Source organism: Gorilla gorilla, chromosome 4 (genome assembly GCF_029281585.2).
Source record: "Gorilla gorilla gorilla isolate KB3781 chromosome 4, NHGRI_mGorGor1-v2.1_pri, whole genome shotgun sequence".
NCBI classification, from domain to species: domain Eukaryota; kingdom Metazoa; phylum Chordata; class Mammalia; order Primates; family Hominidae; genus Gorilla; species Gorilla gorilla.
Genome location: NC_073228.2, coordinates 94,830,803 through 94,853,818, shown reverse-complemented (window position 1 = coordinate 94,853,818; position 23,016 = coordinate 94,830,803). Strand labels below are relative to the sequence as shown.

At 34.9% G+C, this 23,016-nt stretch overlaps 1 protein-coding gene across 7 annotated transcripts in view; it reads right to left on the bottom strand.

The window, feature by feature from the left end:
* Nucleotides 1–23,016, bottom strand: part of ADGRV1 (adhesion G protein-coupled receptor V1) — a 596,887-nt gene that overhangs the window by 430,543 nt on the left and 143,328 nt on the right. For 5 of the 7 annotated variants that reach the window (XM_055387526.2, XM_055387529.2, XM_055387534.2 and 2 more), the window contains 12 exons: nt 22,322–22,522; nt 21,508–21,671; nt 18,988–19,081; nt 16,874–16,952; nt 16,610–16,748; nt 15,501–15,642; nt 11,210–11,472; nt 7,704–7,879; nt 6,864–6,988; nt 3,034–3,191; nt 2,791–2,937; nt 2,367–2,474 (listed from right to left, as the gene is read on the bottom strand). In XM_055387526.2, the coding sequence (XP_055243501.2) occupies nt 2,367–2,474; nt 2,791–2,937; nt 3,034–3,191; nt 6,864–6,988; nt 7,704–7,879; nt 11,210–11,472; nt 15,501–15,642; nt 16,610–16,748; nt 16,874–16,952; nt 18,988–19,081; nt 21,508–21,671; nt 22,322–22,522 (1,796 nt within the window). The remainder of the gene's footprint in view (nt 1–2,366; nt 2,475–2,790; nt 2,938–3,033; nt 3,192–6,863; nt 6,989–7,703; nt 7,880–11,209; nt 11,473–15,500; nt 15,643–16,609; nt 16,749–16,873; nt 16,953–18,987; nt 19,082–21,507; nt 21,672–22,321; nt 22,523–23,016) is intronic. The other 2 variants (XM_055387528.2, XM_019027791.4) reach the window with 1 other exon arrangement.

The following is a 23,016-nucleotide window of genomic DNA, read 5'->3' as shown; positions in this document are numbered from 1 at the left end:
AAGGTAAACAAGAAACATATCAATAATTAAGTCAATGTATGAGTATAAAATGAGTCAAGTACTGAAGATGACAATTAGGATGGTCTGATAGAGAATTATAAAGGTATTTGGGAAATCAAGTTAGAAGGAACAACATGACAAAGTTCTTAAGACAGAAAAAATTTGTCATTATCTGAATAAAGACTGGAAGGAATCTGATAGTGCTGGGAGAATGATGAGAGTTAAGGCTGGAGAGGTAAGATCATCATGGAGTACCTTCCATTAGGATGACCATATAATTAATCACCTAAACAGGGATCCTTTAAAGAGTGAAAGGGGCAATATTAATAACAATACCAGAACAGGCATAATCCAGTACTTTCCAAGGCAAATCAGGAAATATAGCTATCCTATGTTAAGCCCATATTAAATAATTTCAAATTTATTCTAAGTACAATTGCAAACCATTGAGTGCTTTTAAAATCAGAAATAACATTAGTCAATTAATATTTTTTAAAAATGCCCCCAGTTACTCAATGGAGAATGGATCTGAGGAGGTCAAGGAAATTCAGAGAACAGCTAGGAGGACACTATAATGGTGTGGAAGAGAAATAATGGGGACCTGGAGTAGGGAGGAGTAGAGACAAAATGTCTTCACTTATTGACATATATAATCAAAAATACTTAATGATAAACTCAATGTGAAAGAATAAAACGGAGTAAGTTCAAGACCAGCCTGAGAAACATGGTGAAACCCCATCTCTACAAAATACAAAAAATCAGCCAGGTGTGGTGACACACGCCTGTTGACCCAGCCACCCGGGAGGCTAAGGTAGGAGGATCACCAGAGCTCAGGAGGTCAAGGCTATAGTGACCTGTGATCATGGCACTGCACTCGAGCCTGGGCCACAGAGCCAGACCCCATCCCCCCATCTAAAGAAAGGAGTAATCAAGGAAGAAATATCCCAGGATTCTGTCCTAAGCAACTGAGTTCGTGGGGTTGCTATTTCCTGGGATGAAAGCTAGCACTGAAGTAACAAGTTTCATAGTGAAAATCAAAGGTTCAGTTTGGGATATGTTAAATATTATGTACCAAAAATATATTTAAGTGAACATGTCAATAGGCAGTTAGGTATGTAGGCCTGGAATACAGAGGAAAGGCTACAGATATCATTTAAAATACACTAGCCTATTGCTGATATTTAAAACCACAGGATTGATAAAAGTATCCAAGTGAGTGAAGAGAAAGAAAAAAGAAATTTGAACTATAAGTGAATCTTTCTGGAAAACTCCAAGACATCTAAGTTTACGAAAGGGAAGAGGAACTGGCAATAGGGACTGAGAAGGATTATACACACACACACACACACACAGAGAGAGAGAGAGAGAGAGAGGGAGAGAGAAAGGGAAAAGGAAAATTTTGTAGTGTGTTAGAAAGCAAGGTAAGATTTATATTTGAGGATGAGGTGACTGTCACATGCTGGTGGAATGTATAATGATTACACAGAAAAACACCCACTGGATCTGGTAATGCAGTTGTCATCGGTGAGCACGGGGAAGTAAAGACAAAACAAGTAGATAATTCTTTCAAGATGTCTTACTATAGAAGGGAGAAAGGAAATGAAATGAAAACTAGAAGGGAATGAGATCAAGGGAGGAATTTCTTTTTAAGCTGGGGGAAGCTAGAACATTTAGGCTGATTGTAGTAACCAAATAGAGAGAGAGAGACGTCAGAGATGGAAGGAATAGCTAAACCTTATAAGGACGAGGTGGGCACTTATGTGAGAGGCCTGGCTTTTTAGAAGGGACACTTTCTCTGTCGTAACAGGAATGAGGAATAAGATTGGGTTTCAAGTGGGTTTTTGAATTTGGTGTTGGGAAAATGAATAATACCCCTTTTGGTAGCTTTCACATCAACAAGGGAATTAGCTGAAAATGGACATGTGAAGCATGTATGGAAGTTTAAGGAGTGACAAAAGTTATCAAATAAGCATTACTAGAATTACAAGATCTAGTTTACTAAAGAAATGTGGGATTTCTAAGGTGATACTGAATGCCTGTGTGGCAATGCTAATCATGAATTTTTAGTGATACTCTGTCTGGCTGTGTGATGTTTCTCCACGATGTTTTGCAATTCAGTTAAATTCCAATTAAATGTTCATTTTTATTATTACATTATCCTTGGCTCTTGAAGACAATATAACATTTTATGACTCTGGTGTTTAAAAATTAACTTTTAACTAACCAGTCTTTACATTCTACTTTACCACAATCAAATTTTGGTTTTCTTTTATACTAAACCAGCAGACCACACTTTTGGTAAATTTCAATTATAATGTTAAAAAGAAAAGCAAAAAAAACCCGACTTCATTTTAAAAGAATCAAACCTGAGTTAATTCGGAATCATCTCTTTGACTTGCAATGATTAAATAATCTTGGCTGTCTGAAGTAAAATATCTTACTTGAGAACTTTCCAGAATAATGATTGTTTGTACCTGCAAGGACAGAGTGGGAAGGAAAACTTAAAGGAGAGTTGAACTAAGAAAGCCACTGAACACACTAATAGCATGAGTTACTATCTGAAGTGCAAGACTTAAAAAATTTTAATACCAAGCTACACATAACTAAGTGTCATTTTAAAAAGACAAAAATATCCCCGGATTAAGATACTTTGCTAAAATGTATATCAACTCACAAAAAGTCCTTTTTCACATTAACATAAAACATACATTATCTTCCAATTTGAACAATCTTACAAATCTTAATTTCTTTTAAAGAAAGTAATCTATTTAAAAATGAAAATGTTTTTACCAGGAATAATTTAAATCCAGATGTGAATGTAAACACACTGTTAAGAGAAGGCTTTTCTTCATTTCTTTCTTCATGAGTAATCACAAAGTAGGGAGAAAAACCAATATTAAAGGCCTCACAAGTTTTAGGATTTTCTATATTTAAATCCTAGAAAATGAGGAATAAGAATACAGTTATTCATGATACATCTAAAATTTATCTGCACGTTTTATTTTTGTACTATAAAAAAATACTGATGTTTACCTGAACTGGAATAAAAATCCCCTGCCATCGGTAAACAGTAACAGATGATTTTCTTAACATTATACCATATATTAAATTTTCCAAAGCAAAGAAACACCAGCCAGAAGCTGATTCATCCAAAAAACTTTGAAATACGGAAAACACAACATCCATTCCCCCTGAAAAACACAAATCATGGTTTACTAGTTTATTACTCCTTCAAAAACTTATCTATTCTAACTTATTGTTTAAACAATGAGACAAGTGCATTTGTGACTACAAAGGAAAATTCTTTCATGACGTGTGTATGAGTGCGAAAAGACACAAGTGAGAAAACTTTAAAATAACTACAAATAATGAATTTGTACTACAAATAAGAATTTTTTTAAATTATTATTTAAAAACCAAGAAAATTTGTTAAAGCTCTGCTTTATACCTACACATACTTTTCCAAGGTGTATTTAGAAATAAATACTAAATGTGGCTGGGCATGGTGGGTCACGCCTGTAATCCCAGAATTTTGGGAGGCCGAGGTAGGTGGATCACTTGAGGTCAGGAGTTTGAGACCAGCCTGGCCAACATGGTGAAACCGTTCTCTACTAAAAATACAAAAATCAGCTGGGCGTAGTGGTGTGCGCCTGTAATACCAGCTACTCGGATGGCTGAGGCACGAGAATTGCTTGAACCCGGGGGGCGGAGGTTGTAGTGAGCCGAGATAGTGCCACTGCACTCCAGCTTGGGGGACATGGCCAGACCCTGGCTCAAAAACTAACTAAATAAATACTAAATGTATATTTTAAACGGAAATATGCAGAACATGATTTTTATCAACTTCCGTAAAGCTGATGAAAATATAACTGAGAAATTTTATAATAATAAATACCTTTATAGAAATACGATAAATATTTGGTTTAAAAAAATTACGCTATTAAATTTGAAATTATGCCTATCTAATTTTTCACTTACATTTTATACATTTTAAGAATGCCAAGCAGACTCACATATTTCAAATGGCTGTCAAGGTTTTATCAAACTGCTACTACTGATACATGTTTTAAAATTCTGTACTACAAAAAAAAAAGAAAAAAAAAGGGCAAAAATAAAAATCCCCTAATTAATGAAGAGTAAACATTTTTTTAAAAATGTATAATCTCTTAACATGGCTGCTTCCCTCCAAAACATTAAGTTCTTTTTAAATTTTGGTTAATGGTGTGAACACGATGCAGTAAGAACAACTATCAAGGTTGAAACCTGGGCTCTCTATAAATGATTGATCATTTTTAGATTACTAATTCAAGAGAATTTGTCAATGCCTTACATGTAATATCCAATAGCAATTTCCTTTCCTAAAAATCCAGCATTTAAAATTTTTATGTTGCTCCCTTTTAAAGGTATACTGCAGATTTTTCATTCAGAGTCCCAAATGGTCCTGACATATGGACAAATCCTTCTCTACAATAATTCAAGACGACCACAAATGAAGAATAAGCAATGACTGCTAACGATTAAGAATCTCTGACATGTGCTCTCATGAGTACTTCCAAAAAACACATGCAAAGTCCAAGCAGTAATGGAGAAATCTAAATTAGAAACCAGACTTTCTTTTTTGGATCCCATCTCAACTTGTCTTCTAGACAACCATACCACTATTAATTATCTCCTTTTTCTTCTAAATATTTAACATTTCTCTACCTTTTCCATCCAACCTACAGATGCTTGGGTCTCTCCGAACTAAACATGCAAAAAACCTCCTACACCACACCACTACTACCTTCTGCAGGTCCTATCTTCCCTGCCAAACTTCTTGAAATGGTTGCATATATTTGAGGTCTCTCTTCTTTCACCTCTATTCAAAATGGTATTCAATCCCCATCTTTCTATACAAATAGCCCTTTCTATGGTCATTAATGCCTTCTATGTTGCTAATTATAATAATTATTTTTCAGGTTCTCATTTTACTGGACTTCTCACCAGGGGCTGACACCGTTTACTTTTTCCTCCATTTTAAAGCACTCTTCTGCTGGTATCTGCCATCCTGTTTTCTCCTGAGTTTCCTACCAGGTCCCCTAAGTCTCCTTTGTTAGGCCATCATCCCATATCCTCAGCCATTCAAGTTGAACCTTCTTATAGTTCAGTCTATAGTGTCCTCTTCCCTTCTCCATCTTCAGCCTTTCTTTTCAGATTATTACATCAATTTCCATGACTTCAAATACAATATATATAGCTCAAGTTACAAGGTTTATCTCTCCAGCAGAGACCTTCTTTTTTTTTTTTTTCTTTTTTGAGACGGAGTTTTTGCTCTTGTTGCCCAGGCTGGAGTGCAATGGCGCAATCTCGGCTCACGGCATCCTCCACCTCCCAGGTTCAAGCGATTCTCCTGCCTCAGCCTTCCCAAGTAGCTGGGATTATAGGCGTGCGCCACCAAGCCTATTTTTAGTAGAGATGGGGGTTTCTCCGTGTGGGTCAGGCTGGTCTCAAACTCCCGACCCCAGGTGATCCGCCCACCTCGGCCTCCCAAAGTGCTGGGATTACAGGCATGAACCACCGCGCCCGGCCCAGCAGAGACCTTCTTTTGAGTCTAGAGAAATTTATTCTCAAAAGTAACTCAAATTCAAAATGTGTTAAACCACATTTATTTTACTCCCCTTACTAAAATACATCTATTCTTTTTTGGAATTCCATCTTAGTGAATAGCATGAACCCCTTCTCCCATCCAACTGCACAAGCTAGAAGCCTGAGCCATCTTTGGTACTTCCCTCTCCCTCACCCTCATACTCGACACCTAGTCTAAGCTACCATCATCTTGCCTCCCTGTATCTTCACTTCTCTTCCATATCAACCCATTATTTACAGGACACTGTGAATAATATCTTCAAAATCCATATATGATTATACCATACCACATTACATATGGTAACTCTCTTCCATTCCTAAACCACTCGAAGGCTTTCCATTAACACTATTATAAAGACTGGCAACTATAAAATATTCCCTAAGTTCTTGAATGATATGGTCTTGTCCAGCTATCCAAGCTCAACATTCCTCCTTATTTCTGTACCTACTATCCACTCAAGTTCTTCACTTATGTGTGCTTTTTATGCCTCAGTTTTCTGCCTTCACAGCTTCTCACTCTCACCTCCATGTTCTTCCAACCCAGTCCTTTGCATAATCAATCTCTAGTCATCATTCAGTCTTAGCTCAAAGATCCATACCCCTTGAAAGCATTCCCCTATATTCTTTCAACACTTAGAACTTCTCCTTTGAAGCACTTACTAAAGTTGAAAGTATACATTGATTTTTACTTACTTGATTCATTTCTGTCACCCCCACCCCCTAAATTCTAAGATCCATGAGTTCAGTGCCATGCCTGGCATAGGCACTCAATACATATTTTATTTTATTTTATTTTATTTTTTAGACCGAGTCTTGCTCTGTTGACCAGGCTGGAGTGCAGTGGCCTGATCTTGGCTCACTGCAAGCTCCGCCTCCCAGGTTCACGCCATTCTCCTGTCTTAGCCTCCCGAGTAGCTGGGACCACAGGCACCTGCCACTACGCCTGGCTAATTTTTTGTATTTTTAGTAAAGATGGGGTTTCACCGTGTTAGCCAGGATGGTCTCGATGTCCTGACCTTGTGATCCGCCCGCCTCGGCCTTCCAAAGTGCTGGGATTACAGGCATGAACCACCGCGCCCAGCCTCAACACATATTTATAGATGCAATAAAAGAATTAGATTATCTGTTTTCCATTTTCAAATGGTCAATAACACACAATTCAAAGGAAAAAATATAAATCTTATACGTGCAATATTTTTTCGTCACAGAATTTTGTTCTCATAAGAAATGAAACATACTCATGCCAAAGGCTGTTTCAGATACTGTCTCCCACTGCACACTCACAGCCAAATCAATGCCATTAGTTCGAGATACATTTAAATACACGGTCCTATTGGCTTCTTCGATGTCTATGGAGGTGGCTCTGAAAGAAATACATGGATTGTGGGAAGCAGAAAAAGTATACATTCTACATATTTGAAAGATATATCATATTGCTAGCATATACTTAATACATTTTTAAATTTACACAATCCAAGATGAGATGATAAGAAAATACTGAAAATCAGTTACTTCAGTAACTTCGCACTATATATTCTGAAAAAGAAATAAAATTGTCATTCTTATGTTTCTTCACACATGTATCAAAAACACTTTATAGGAAAAAAATGAGTCAGGAAATTAATATATTAATGAAACTAGATCTATTAAAATATTTTTATGATATAAAAAATAAATATTTGTCAGCCTCTAGAAGAAATTTTAAAACCACAATCATGTTAATATATATTTGAAGAGTCAGTCATTCACTTGGTTTGAGCAGTTAAGTCTGCTTTATATTATTTCTTGCTTTTTATTATTTTTAAAACACAAAATAGTACAGACCTTTACCTGAAAGTGTGAACTCTGAGAAAATAAGAATTCTAATAACACCATTCTAATAACAGGGTGAGTTTAGGTTTTTGATACTCCCAGTTAGGAGAGTAACTGGTCTCTCTAGACCTATCTTTTCTAGAGTTCATTTTAAAAATCCCTTTTAAAATAATCAGACATCAATTTCCTTCTGCATTTTCTTATGTCAAAAAATATTCCCTACTTACAGCTTCAGAAGTGATAATTTCCTTATGAATAAACTATACCTATTTTCAACTGCAGAGATACTGAATAGCCCCAAAGGGGCCTGGTTTTGCAAAACTGTTATCAGGGTTTGAACATGCGCCCCTAGTCTAGCACCTCCAGTTGGATTAAACAAGGTGCAAACAAAATACTCATCCATTTCTGGTTCCGTGTCTAATATGGCAGATATTTGTAGGGCCTGAAAACAAAATCAAAAGATAAGGTTACTAGAATACAGTATTTTTGTAACACATATATAGTGAAATCTACTAAACATTTCTGACAACAAAATAGCATGTTTTGAAAAATATCATCTCACTTTGATTTAATACTGATTCCTATAATGTGATGGTTACACCTGTTTCAGGTTACTACTTTTAGGATTTTCAACTTTGTGATATATTGCACTAAAGCGTCCAAAAAATATTTAGTGCATTTTAAAATAACATTGATTAAAAATTACATCTATGTCTTCATTTTTGTGAACTTTTTGTCCTGTTCTGGCTACATAACTTGATTAATCTCATTCTAATCTAGGGTTCACTGTTAAAAAAACATTTGTAGTCATAGCAGGCACAAATTAGAAACATCCGAACGTTCATCAGTGGGAGAACAGACAAACCAATAGTGGTCTATTTTATAAAATGCTACTCAGTGATTAAAAAAAATGTCCAACTACTGATGCATGCAACCACACAGACCTAAACATTATATTGAGTGAAAGAAGCCAGACACAAAAGAGTACACACTGTATGATTCTATTTATATGAAGCTCAAGAACCAGAAAAATGAGTCTTCAATGGTAGAAATCAGAAAGTAGTTTCCTCTGGAAAGGGGAAGAGACAGGGGGAATCTTCCGGGTGATGATAATGTTAAATACATTTATTTATTTATTTATTTATTTATTTATTTATTTATTTATTTATGAGACAGAGTCTTGTGCTGTCACCCAGGCTGAAATGCAGTGGCACTCTGTTCACTGCAACCTCCACCTCCCAAGTTCAAGTTATTCTCCTGCCTCAGCCTCCTGAGTACCATTCAGGTACACACCACTACACCCAGCTAGTTTTTGTATTTTTAGTAGAGACAGGGTTTCACTATGTTGGCCAGGCTGGTCTCGAGCTCCTGACCTCAAGTGATCCGCCCGCCTAGCCCCCCGAAGATTACAGGCGTGTGCCACTATGCCCAGCTTTAATGTTAAATATTTTAATCTGAGTGGTAGTTACATGTGTGTATGTATATATCTTTACAGTCACTAAGCCATATACTTAAGATTTGTGTATTTTACTATTTATACCTCAAAATAAAAACTTTTTGGAATAAAAGCAGTTATGTCGGTTAAAAAATTTATTTAATCCAATTTGCTCTAACATTTAATTTGCCTAATAAAAAGAAAAGTATATAGCTATACTGTGAAAAAGGAGTCTTTTATGAAAAAAGTCACAGTAAAAAAAAACAACAAATTTAAGAAAAATTTTAAAAGATGAAAAAACATGAATAAAGCAATAGAAAATTAATAAAATATTTCAAATTTGAATTTTTATATATATATTTCAAGATTTAAATGTAAGTGATCTTGCACAAACCAATTAAGGTTTTAAATTTCCAAAATGTGAAAAAAAAACCATGAAAATGAATATGCATTTGCAAATGTGCTGAAGTTACATAAAATGATCACTTAAAAAAATAATTATTAGATGGACTGTTTTAGACAAAATAGCTTTAAATCTATTATTTTAGATTTATTATATTTTATACAGCAGGCTTGAAAAATGCCTAAAGCTAACATAATCAGCTATTTTATTTTATTTTATTTTCACAATAATAGTAGCTTTATTGACAAGAGTCAAAAGGTGGAAACAACAGATAGCTGGATTTAAAAATTACGGTATATACATACAATAAAATATAATCTAGCTGTGAAAAGGGAATGAAGTTCTGATATCTGTAACAACACAGATGCACCTTGAAAACATTTTGCTAAGTGAAGCAAGTCAGACACAAAAGGGTAAATACTGTATAATTTCACATATGCGAAATATCTAGAATAGGCAAATTCACAGAGACAGAAAGTAGACTGGAGATTACTAGGGAGAGGAGGAATAGGGAGTTACTACTTAATGGGCACAGAGTTTGTCCTTGGAATGATGAAAAATTTTGGAAATAGATGGTGGTGATGGTTGTACATTGCTGTGAATATAATTAATGCCCCTGAAATGTTCACTAAAAATGGTGAAAATGGTAAATCTTATATTACACGTATTTTTCCACAATAAAAAATGAGTCAAAATAATCACAGGCCCGGCACAGTGGTTCATGCCTTTAATCCCAACACTTTGGGAGGTTGAGGCGGGCAGATCACTTGGCACCAGGAGTTTGGGACCCGACTGGCCAATATGGTGAAACCCCATTTTTACTAAAAATACAAAAAATTAGCTGGGAATAGCTGGGCATGGTGGCTCACGCCTGTAATCCCAGCACTGTGGGAGGCTGAGGCGGGCAGATCACGAGGTCAGGAGATCAAGACCATCCTGGCTAACACGGTGAAACCCCATCTCTACTAAAAATACAAAAAATTAGCCGGACACGATGGTGGGCGCCTGTAGTGGTGGGCACCTGTACCCACTCTGGAGGCCGAGGCAGGAGAATGGCGTGAACCTGGAAGGCAGAGCTTGCAGTGAGCTGAGATCGCATCACTGCACTCCAGAATCACTTGAACCTGGGAGGTGGAGTTTGCAGTAAACCTAGATTGCGCCACTGAACTCCAGCCTGGATGACAGAGTGAGACTCTGCCTCAAAAAAAAAAAAAAAAAAAAAAAAAATCACATTTGCAACATAATCCTGCAAATTGCTTTTTTTTATTATTATTATACTTTAAGTTCTAGGGTACATGTGTACAACATGCAGGTTTGTTACATATGTGTACATGTGCCACGTTGGTGTGCTGCATTTTAAACTTAAACTGTTTTAAAAAATAAAGTTTAGTAGCAGGAACAGAAAATTGTTAATATACAGAAAAAGAGGTTTGGGAAGGTAAACTGTGAGTATAGATCATATTTATCCCAAATCCAGCATTTTTTTCTCCAATAAACTATTCTTATTGTCAAACAAGCAGTCTGAAGTAAGCAGTTACATTTTGTTCAACAAAAATGTGGTGAAAGGGAAATGATTGGCTGGGACTTAATGTTTACAAAAATTGGCTTGGGTTTTCTTTTATGTGGTTTATACACAATATAAAGTGACATATGCAATTTAAATGTGCTGAAAATTTAAAATAGCCATACATATATTTTCTTTATTATTTGCATATTCTTTTACCCTATTAATAGTAAATTTTTCCAGTTGCACTTTATACAGAGTAAATAGAACTATAGCACTTGTCACATAGTAAATGAATCATGTCTTTGTCTAACACCTAAGCTGGAAGTATTGTTTTTTTCATTCTAGGACTTGAGTGCTCATCTAAGAGAAATTTATTTTGTAAATATTAAAGATAAACTTCCATTCTCATTAAAGCTTCTTACTGTACCTTGAATCGAACACCTTCTTCTAAAACAATATAGCCTTTGGAAGGAGTCAGATCTTTAGATTCATTTGAGGAATTCACTTCTGTCACAATGAACTGAACTGTCACTGTTCCAAACAATCCTTGTGCAGGTTCCCGAACAATGTACAATACTGCAACACTCTCCTGGACGTAGAGAGCTGTTGGCTCTCTTAGGAAAAAGTGCTCACTGTTGTTAAATGATAGAACTCCAGGGCCATCATCATTAGCAAGGACAATAATTAAGGCTGCCAAAATAAAAATATTAAAGCAACAAATGAAAATAGAAGAGGTTATAAATGCTGAAAAAAGTGTGGATGTCTAATTGAAACCTAGGCCAACTCTTTACCTAAGGTGATTGTCTTAAGATGATCTTAAAAATGACAGAATTTTTTAAAGCATTTAATAAAATAACATATTCAATCATGATAGAAAAATACTCAGTAATCTTGGGATAAAAGGCAGCTTCCTTAACCTGATGAAGCAGTATCTCTCAGAAGTCAACAACAAATATCAAATATTGAAACATTAGCAGCATTCCCACTAAAAACAGAAACAAAATAATAATGTCTGTCATAATTGCTACTATTTAACAGTGTCCCAGGGCTATCAGCCAGATAACACCTGTAAAAGTAGTGGAAAGAGTCAGAACTGTCACTATTTTCTAGACGACCTGATTGTCTACTAAGAAAATGTAAGAGAAAATATTAGAACTACAGTAAGAACACAAAGCAAGCTGAGTAACCTTCACAAATCAAGAGTGTTCTATTTTTTACTGTCACTTATATTAATAATAATTACAACTAATACTATTAAGAACTTACTAATTGCTTAACCTATATTAACTCTTTTAATTCTCACAATAACCCTATGATATTGATTATATTATTATTCTCATTTTACAGAACCTATGATTGAAGGACATTCAGGTAATTTGAAGAAGTTTACAAGCTGGGAAGTGGCAGACCTGGTGCACAAAGTCACAAAGTCTGCTTCAGATCATACATTCTTAAAGACTATTATAATATCTCTAAAGATCAGCTATTTTAAAAAAAAAAAGAAAAGTAGACCTTATTCACAATAGCAACAATACTTAGAAATTAGCCTAATGTAAAAACTATAAAACCTATATGAAGAAAATCACAAAATTTTAATTTATAACTGTGGCAGACACTGTCAGCACCTCCCTTTCACCCACTCTAAAGTCACCTGCAGCAGTTCCTATTTGCCCAGTGGTCTCTCTCTACCTGAAGACAGCATCAGCCTATGCAGGAGTAAGGACAGAACTGTTGCAAATTTAACACCCAAGAGCAACTCTCAAATGATCAGAAATAGGAGCTGGTGAATGGAACAGCCCAGATTTCTTCCCTTGTCATGGGACAGACCTAAGCTTCATTCAACCCAGTGTCTAAGAGGAACACCAGCAGGACTGAGTGTCAGTTGCCCACAGCAGTACTGCTCATTAGGACATCATCTATCAGCTTTCCTCTCTCTCACCTCCTCATTTCTCATCAGGCCTCCAGAGATCACCTCTCAAATAAACTAAATCCTTGTCCAAATCCTTGTCTTACAGTTTGGTTTTGAGAGAACAAAAGGGAAGGCAATGGTATAAAAGATCTAAATTACTGGAGAGGCATTTTATATTTCTAAATTGGAAAACTGAATATTACAGTGATGTCAAATCCATCCAAATTAATCCATAATTTTAATTCAACCCCAATCAAAATAGTTTGTTTTATAGATCTCAGCTTGAATCTAATGTTCATATGAAAGAGACTTTTTTAAGGAATAGGTGAGATAATTTAGAGAAAGAAAAAGAAAAATATTTGGCCTGAAAAACTAGCAAAATGTACTTCAAGGCTATGATAAATAAAACAGTATGCTATTAGCACATAAATAGGCAAATAGAACAAAACAGAGTCCAGGAAAATGATAGGTAGATGGATAGAAAAAAGGAAAAAAAGAAGGGTAGATATTTCATGTTGAAAATTAATGGCTAATGGATGTTTCATTCTCTGTACGATATGAGGGTATTATTTTCTACATTTTAGAAGAAAAATGAAGTTGTATCCTTGCCTCACACACTACCAATGAATAAATTCCTTATATGTGCAATAATGTAAATATAAATCAAAACAATGAAAATAGTAGAAAATATAGTAAAATATTTTATAGCATTTGGGTGAAAAGACCTAAGTAAGTAGGATTTAAAAGCATATCAGAAAATATTTGATATTTTAAATTTAAAAACATTTTTATAGTAAGAGACATTATAATAAAAGATAAATGACAGTCTGGGAGAAATATCTGCAATATATTTAAGAGGCAACGTGTTGAATTCAAAATATATAACTATTCCTACAAACCAGTAAAGCAAAAACCACAGGAAAGTACATAAGGGATACGAAAAACAGGATCACAAAGTAAAAACAAAAAAACCAGTGTCAAGCTCACTAACAATCAGGAAAATGAAAGAAAAAATGCACAATAATGTATAATACAACCACATATTTTTTAGTCATTAGAAATGGCATATAAAAATTTAAAGACTGAAGAAATTGCTGGTAAGGATATGGAGAAACTATCGTATATGTACACATTGAAATGTAACTAACACAGAAGGCAACGGATGAGTCCTTTCACTCAACATGCATTGCACTCAACAGATAATCTTAATTATCCACATATATAGAGATTTATGTAAAAGGATATCTATTGAAACTTTATAAGGGTTTGGAAATAGTCTCAAGGTCAATCAATGGGGCATGGTTTAAGAAACGACTCACTGTCAAAGCACTTATTGCTCTGAGGAATTTCTTAATCTTTAAAAATAGAAAATTACAAATATAAAGTAACCTTGAGAAAGCCCAATAATATATTCCTTTCTCCTACTCATGGAGGTGGGCATGTAACCTATGTAATTTCAATCAGATTTTTATAAGGACCTTATAGGAACGCATGAATTTGAATACTCTCTCTTTCCTGTTATATGAAATGCAGAAGAATGGTCCTGATCACCATCTTATGACAATGAATAACATTAGCCTTGCAATGAAGCCAATATTCCAAAAGGCAAAGAAAAGAGACAGAAAACCTCAGGATCTCTGGCAGCATTAAGTCCTGCTCCTGCCTCATCTAAAGCCATATGTCGCTGTATCCTCAGGTTAAATAAACCAATAAATTATATGTGTTTAAATCCATTTGCATTGGGTTTTCTGTTATTTGTACATAGACTATTCTCAACCAACACATGGTATCCATTCATACAACACTTTACCAACCCACTATGTTCTACAAGAAAATGATTTGATCTCAAACATATACTCTTTGAACTTGAAACAACAGCCACAGCTTCAAAAAAAAAAAAAAAGGCTTCTGCGGACTTATCAATGTATTTTATCAAAATAGCAAGAAAAGTAAAAACCAATCCTTGGGTTACTCAGAATTCTTTTATATTTTCTACTACAAATCAAATTTCTCCATAAAGGCCAATAATTCAGGAATGCAAATATTCATCAAACTAAAATTTTTTTAAAAAAAAACCAGCTCAGCCACTGACTAAAACAGGAGTTTGAAGGGTCAGTCAGCATTCAATCCTTGAAATTCATTTGGCTTGTCTATCATCAGAAGGAACGGAAGTGACTTTTTAAGAGCCCTTCCAACCCTCAAGTTCTGTATGTTCCCGAGTTCTCTCCTTTGTCTCTTTCCTACCTTCTCTAAACAGTCAGCACAATACCTATCAAGCAATGGAGTAGGATGACTCTTAGCAACAATATCAAACTGTTCCAACCAAGAATTATGTCTTCCATAATCTGTCTGAAGTATCAGTATACCTCAACACTATGCGGAAATACTACACAGTAGATGACACTAAAGGAGTTCCTTTACTCCTTTGTACAAAGGTGCAAAGTAATTCTACAAAGGTAGAATTACTACCTTTGTAATTCCTTCTATTGCTAAGTAGGAAACCAGAACAAAATTCAAATTCCAAAGGAAAGACATCTACAAATTAAATAATCCTACAATAACTGAGGAAATAATATTATCTGTAGTATCAACCTACTTTGTCTTTTACATACATGCATATATACACCAACATACACAAGTGAGAGGCACTGTTACACAGACCCAGGAATCCTGAAATGCTCTAACTTAAAATCATTCTCACTGTAAGCACAGAAAACCACCAAGACTTTCTCATTCCTTTACATCTTCCCCCACATGAAGGAACCCAGCATGAAGGAGAGGAAGCTGTTTATAAGAAATTATTAATTACCTATTGTATTTTTCCCTAGCTCTAGTCCAGGAGAAGGATTTGTTAAAATCAGCTGAAATTTTTCATCTCCTTCTGGAATGTCATCATCAAGAATCATGATATTGACATTTTTATACCTTTCTCCATCAGCAAAATGAAGAATCTGGTCAAAAAGGTAAAAGCAGAATGTATTATATTTATATACACTGTGAGTTTCTATAGAATGTTTGGAAAGAAATACAATATAGTTGTGAATGTAAAGAATAAGCTATTTTACATTGAATTTTGTCTCCTTATATTTTGGTTTATATCTTTTTATTTAAATTGGCAACATTAAGTTTAAAATGTAAAAATTAAGAGGGGGCTGGGCGCAGTGGCTCTCGCCTGTAATCCCAGCACTATGTGAGGCCGAGGCGGGCTGATCACTTGAGGCCAGGAGATTGAGACCAGCCTGGCCAACATGGTAAAATACACTAAAAATATAAAATACAGTAAAAATACAAAAAAAATTAGCCAGGCATGGTGGTGGCCACCTGTAATCCCAGCTACTCAGGAGGCTGAGGCAGGAGAATTGCTTGAACCTGGAAGGTGGAGGTTGCAGTGAGCCGAGATCGCACCACTGCACTCCAACCTGAGTGATAGAGCGAGACTCTGTCTCCAAAAAAATTACAGGGGAAGAGAAGAAAGTAAACATTTGGCTAAGAAATAAAAGGCATGAAGAGACCAAGTAAAAGTATTTTAAAACACTAAACGTGTTTCAGTGAGCAAAAACAAAGAAATGAAAGAGTTAAAATTTTCGAGAAGTGTAAGAAACATTCTGGGAAGATTATCTAATGACATAAATTCTTTAATATTACAGCTTGTATTCTCTAGTATCAAATACTGTAATAAAATAGTTAATGCATATAGAATAACATTTAGAATAGTAATGAAAATTCAATTTATATTTACTAAAATAGTTAAGGGAACTATTTTACCATGTGGAAATCTTCTGTCCTAATTTACTGTGAAATATACAATGGTTTTAAAGAATAATTTATTTATATGGGACCTAAATCACTGTAATTCTCAAGGAATAATGATTATAAAATAATTTGTAAAAGTCATCTGTGATAGATTTTGAGACCCACCATTGGGGTGAAGATATAATCCAGCCCCACTTGTGCTTCCAAATTCTGAGTATACACAAATAAGGAAACATGGCCAAGAGGTTCTCTGCTCCTCTGGGCTACCAGTGTTAAACTTCCATGGGTTTCATTTACTTCAAACCTATAATATAGTAAAAAAACAAAAACAAACAAAAAAACATTAATTTTTCCCTTATAAACTTTTATTTGGTAGATAATAAATAATATGAAACCCAGAAGAGGGCTCTCACGCAGCCTTGGCCTTACCTGCTTTGTTGCCATTCAATTACACCTCGGGCCCCATCATTGGCATCGATAATAATTTGTGCAGTCAAACCTTCTGAATCTAAAAAAACATAGAAGCATATCTTAAAATACATATAAATGATTAAAAATATTTTTGATATAGGATTTAAAGACAGTCCCTTTGAAATTATATAATTCATAATGTACAGGTATTATCAACATTACTCAAAAGATGTTTAAGAAAATAAAGAGACAATGCTTATCACGTCTGAATAAGGACACTTTTGGCTAACAAGAGGCACTGATTTATAGAAATTTAATCAACTGAGAACAGTATAAAATAATAAACAACTGAGATTACTATTTTGTTTCTATTATTTTAATTAGTTAAAACATATTTGGCATCTCTATTCTATAATATCACTATTTCAGGAGGAAAGGAAAATGGGGACAGTTGGAAGGAGTAGAAAGAGCAAAAAAAATGAAAATAAATGAAAAGAGAAGTGCAAGGAAAGGTACAGAGAAAACAGAGGTGTGCAAAAGAGACATAGAGAGACATGGACACAAACAGAAGTAGAGACACTTGGGAAAGATGGGGAAAAAGTCTGGGGAAGTCAAGAGAGATTAATATCAAAGTAAACTTATCTTCCCTTTTTATTTTTATTCTATCCACCAAACTTAGTATGTTACCAATACCTTAAAATATTAACTAACTCTGCTCCTGGTTGGCTTTTTGGTTTCAGTCTTAAAATATTACTAACCCTGCTCCTGATTGGTTTTTTGGTTTGGTTTTGATTTTTGTTTTTAATACTTTGTTCTTTACCTTTTAAATTTCAGAGGTGCTACCTTAGTCTAGGACACTTATGGTAGCTGCCTGGATGGGGAAAGGTAGGGAGAGTGTAATTCTCTGTAGAGTGAAAAGAACAACACTGTCCAGGAAAGCATATAAAATCAGGGTTTGCGTCCATCAGACAAGAGGTTAAAAAGCAGAGATTCTAAAATCAGACCACACCATTGAAGTCAGCTCTACCACTCTCTAGCTGTGTGATTTGGGGCATATTACGCAGCTTCTCTTAGCCTAAGCTACCTCATCCGTAAAATGAGAAGATGTAAGTAATGACATTACTAATGTACAAAGCACTTGAAATAGGAGCATTAGAAACCACTCAACAGAAGTTAACTATTCAAATTATCTCAGTAAGAGGATGAAAGAAATATGAATTGTTTTGTTAGTTGTCTTAGTGTGAATAATAATTATCTTGTAATAATGCTTGATGTAAACAGCCTACTCATTGGAATCATCTATTTCTTTAGCAAAAGAACTGAAACTATTCAAACAATAGGTTAGAAACTGATTATTTCCTTTCAATATTTTCAAAGTTATCACAGTGAGCTTCAGAAATGAATGAGGAATGCCTGTTTCCCAGGCCACTGCTCCTGGCCATGCTTCTCTTCCTTTAATCCAAATTAACTTTCCCCTGTCCAGCACTCCTTCTAACCAACTAAGCACCACCCTCTATTGGGCCATCACACCTACAGGCTTCAGACAAAATTTCCCAGTAGTAAATGTCCACACTGAAAGAGGAGTTTGTGTTTAAACATAGGAATACATCTTTTCAAAGGAATCTAGATAAGTTTGTACCAAGGTTCAGGTTTTACCTTTCAGTCTGTAATGAATTAACTGAGTCTTTTCTAAAAGCATGAAAAGAAAAAGATAAAAGGTCATGAAAGAAGCAGAGAACACAACAAAGCAACAAAGAAGCAAACATCAGCACTGCTTAACCTAAAAGAAAATAAAAACATCTGAGAGTTTGGAGATCTACTGAAAACAGCTAATTTTAAAAGAAAATGAAAGGAAAATACCTTCCAAAGAGCTATTTTGAGGATTACAAATTTGTTTATAAAATAGTTGTAAAATTTAAAGAACATCACACAATAATTTTTAATGTCTTTACATTGTTCATTGTAAAAATTGCAATATATGAGAGTATCAAAAATAAATATAAAAGCCCATCATATTTTAACACATAGCCAAGATTAACAAAACAGCACAATGATCACTTATGATTCAAAAACGAAGTTTCTTCATTTCATTTGAAGTGAGCAAAAAGAAACAAACAAGAAACCCCTCATACCTAGTCTGGGAGGAAATGAAGTTGAAGCAGCCATGGTAAGTTCAACGTAAGTTAAATTCACCAGGAAATATTCTTCTAGCTCTGGTATATCATCCTGAAAAAATTACACTCATTAAATTCCTTTAGTTATACTCTCAAAGTAATTAACCCTCAGAAACTGTTTTTAAATTAAACTGTATAATTAGTATACGGAAGATACAAAAATGCAACCATAGAGTAGACAGATGTAAATTAGAAAAAATAAACATAAAAGTATTAAACTTATACTTGGTTGTATAGGAAGTAATTAGGTTGACCCACACGAAACCACTTAAATATTTTAACATTTTTAATCTAGATTTATATAATATGTAAACCAGTTATACAAATATATAAGCCTAATTATTTTAAGCATAATATGAACAAAACATTTTAAATTACCTTAATATCCAATGTGTAGAAGGAGGAATAGAACACCATGGAAAAAAAAAAAGGCTCTGCAGTTCAAGGAGGCCTAGTACCAAATTCCATAATTTTAAGTAAGTTACTTAAATTTTAGGACTCCCAATTCTACTATCTCTATAACGGGGCAATAATAGCTCCTTTTGGGTGGGAGATTCTAATAATGATCACAAATCATATGTGTAGAGTGGCCTAGAGAAAATGCTTTAAAATTAATAGCTATTATTATTAATCACCAGTCCACATAATAGCAATGAAAACAAGGCAGATACCAAAAAACATAAGGATTAGCAAAATCCATGTCAAGAGTGATCAGTCAGCCATCAATATTTACAAAGAAACACAATGTGTGTGTATATTTATGCATATATAATGTCAGTACACACTCACCAACATATGCTTTTCTCCTCACTTTATTTAATGGAGTCATGTTTCCATGTGAAAATATAAGTGAAAATCATGGTCTCTAGATTGTCTTATGTAATACATGGACCAACATGAGTTACAAGGTCAGTGACATAGAAGGACTGCTGTGTCTACTCTTAATGTCCCCCACCCCCCACGCAATACTTCCTCCCTACCACTCCCCAGGGCAGCTTGCTCCTATATGCATAGGCCTGCAGTCTCTTAATCTTAGTGCTACTCAGGGAGCAGAAAAGGTTGCAAAGATCTAGGATCAAATAAAGGTGGAACCAAAAACCCAATGTTCAAAAAAATCTAGATTCCTCAGAGAAAAGAAGGGTGACTGTGTATTCTCTGCTTTGAAAACTAACATATCTAAGGAATAATCAATCCATTTATTTATATTGTTATTAATAGAGTATACATTTGAAAGATAACTTACTTGAAAGCTTTATCAAATCTTGTGTTATATCCCATATACTGACATAATATTACCTTTAATTTTACAGCTTTGGAATTTTTATACTGTTATATTAGGTCACAGTGCCACAGTAATCAACAAAGTAAGTTACTGACTTCAGTTGGTAGATGGTTTACACCACTTATAATTTTGTAAAAGCACAAGCCTCCAAGATAATAAAATACATTTTAAAATAGAACTCCCAAAATACATAGTAATTGAAAAATATTTTTTCAACTGCAATATTCATGCTTTCTTCCTCTTTCCCTTCCCCTATCCTACACACTATCTCCTACTCCCTCCATGAGTACCATTTTTATAAACCTCTTGGAACTGTATTTAGGTAACTGATACACTAAGTCCCCAAAACAACATGAGATTCCACAATATGAAAAATTATTTAAAATGCAATTTCAATCACTAATGATTATGCTAAGCTTAATGTAACCATAATCGCATTTTGTGCCATCTGCCTCTGGTGAGTTTCTCCCTATCTCTAATTTAAGTGGTCCTACTACCAACAAAGATTCTGACATACATGGATTTTCTGGTCCAAAGAATCCTTTGAAGTAATCAAAATACTCCTTGAAACCTCTTAGGTCTATGGCATCTCAAAGGGGACTGCCCTAAGAAAATTCTTTATCACGGACATGTCTGTAATAAAATACATAACAGCAGGCCTGTCTATCTAAACAAGAACAGAAACCCCTGTATGATTAAAAAAACAACAACAACAACAACAAAATCAAGAAAAGAAATAAGATGATTTAAAGGTACCAGCAGGGGGAACAAGCAGAAAAGAATTCACCAGGCTTCTGGTATTATAATTGTAGAGTGTCCAAACCTGATATTAAAGTCAGAGTAATTTTTTTTTTTTTTACTAATAGAAAAAAACTCAGGTAAACTTAGTTTTCATGAAACTTGATGTCTTAAAATGCAAAGTTACTAGAAGTGTCTTACTAAACGTTACCACTTATGTTATAGATAGACTCTTCCATCAATTTCTACCTTCTATGTAGTTACTTCAAGTTTAATACAATAATAAGGAAAAATATATGAGTTATCGAGTTAATGGGTGCAGCACACCAACATGGCACATGTATATATATGTAACAAATCTGCACATTGTGCACTTGTACACTAAAACTTAAAGTATAATAAAAAAAAATCTTATTAAACTATCTCCCCCTAAGATAAAAAAAAAAAAAGAGTTTTACCTCAAGAATGGTAATGTTGATAGCTGCTGCTGTTTCCCCTTCTTCTAAAATCAGAAAGCCAATGACAGGGACAAAATCAACTTCTGGCTCTGCTAGGTTTCCTACTGTTTGGTTCTTCAGACTCAGCATTCCAGGAACCGTGGTATATGTGACATTGATAGCTCCTAATTGAATAGGATGCAAAAATGTTTTATAATTATCTAAATGTTTACAATAATATCCCATTGTGAATTTTTTGCCTTTCCTAAAAGCACCTTTAGTAGCTAGTATTATTGGTCCCAATTCCTCACCCCTTCCTATATCCATAATCTTTACCATGTGATGGCTCATGGGTGTCTCACTGTGGGAAAAGCATATTTCCCTGCCTCTAGACTTTGAATTTGGATATGTGACTTGTTTTGGCCAATAGAACAAGGTAAAAATGATGATGTGCTGGTTCTAACCCTAGACCTCAGGGGGCCTTACACATTTTCACTTGGTCTTTGTGCTACCATTGGTTCCTGGAGAAGAATGACAGACATATGGAATAGAGCCACCCATGGCCAAGCCCAGTGTAGATTAGTAGACCCACAGACAGCCTAAATTACTGTATGCTGCTGAAATGTTATGTTTGTTAATTACACAGCATTTCTGTGAAAACAGATAATTCCTTTAATCTTTTCAAAGATAAAGAAGTTATAAAGTTCTGTCCTGAATGAAGAAATATTAATTTTCTCCTGTCCCCGATTTATTTTAGCAATGGCTTTCATCCACACAAGTAGAATATTAATAAGCACTTGCCTGGAAACCCCATTCATTCTAGAGTAATACAAACCTAGAGATCCAAATTCTCTGTTAATGAAAAGCTGAATTGTTATGTTAGCCTCTTGTAGTAACACAAATCTTGATGAAAGAGCAAAATTTAAAACTCCATGTGGTTCATCACTGGCTTCTACTGTGAGGACAGCTGCATATCCTTGAGCATCAAGCAGGGCGATTCCAGCTGGTGGAACTCCTAAAAATGTCAGGGAGGAATCTAACAGTGATTTGGCATTAGCTTTTAATCGCTGGAAACATAACCTCACTCTCTGAAACATTAAGGTAATCAAAAGTGTTCTATTTACTTCTCTAACGAATCTTCAGGTTAACAAAAGCCACATTCCATTTTTCTTTCAGGTGGAAGATCATGAATTTCTTCACTTCACATATTACTGTCATTATTGGTTATATTGGTTATCAGAATTATAGAAATTGAATAGAAACTGAGAAAAGTACCCAGATAATTTGCTTAAAAAAGACTCAATTTGGGCCGGGTGTGGTGGCTCACGCCTGTAATCCCAGCACTTTGGGAGGGCGAGACAGGCGGATCACAAGATCAAGAGATTGAGATCATCCTGGCCAACATGGTGAAACCCCGTCTCTACTAAAATACAAAAATTAGCTGGGCATGGTAGTGCACGCCTGTAGTCCCAGCTACTCGGAAGACTGAGGCAGGAGAATCGCTTGAACCCAGGAGGCGGCGGCTGCAGT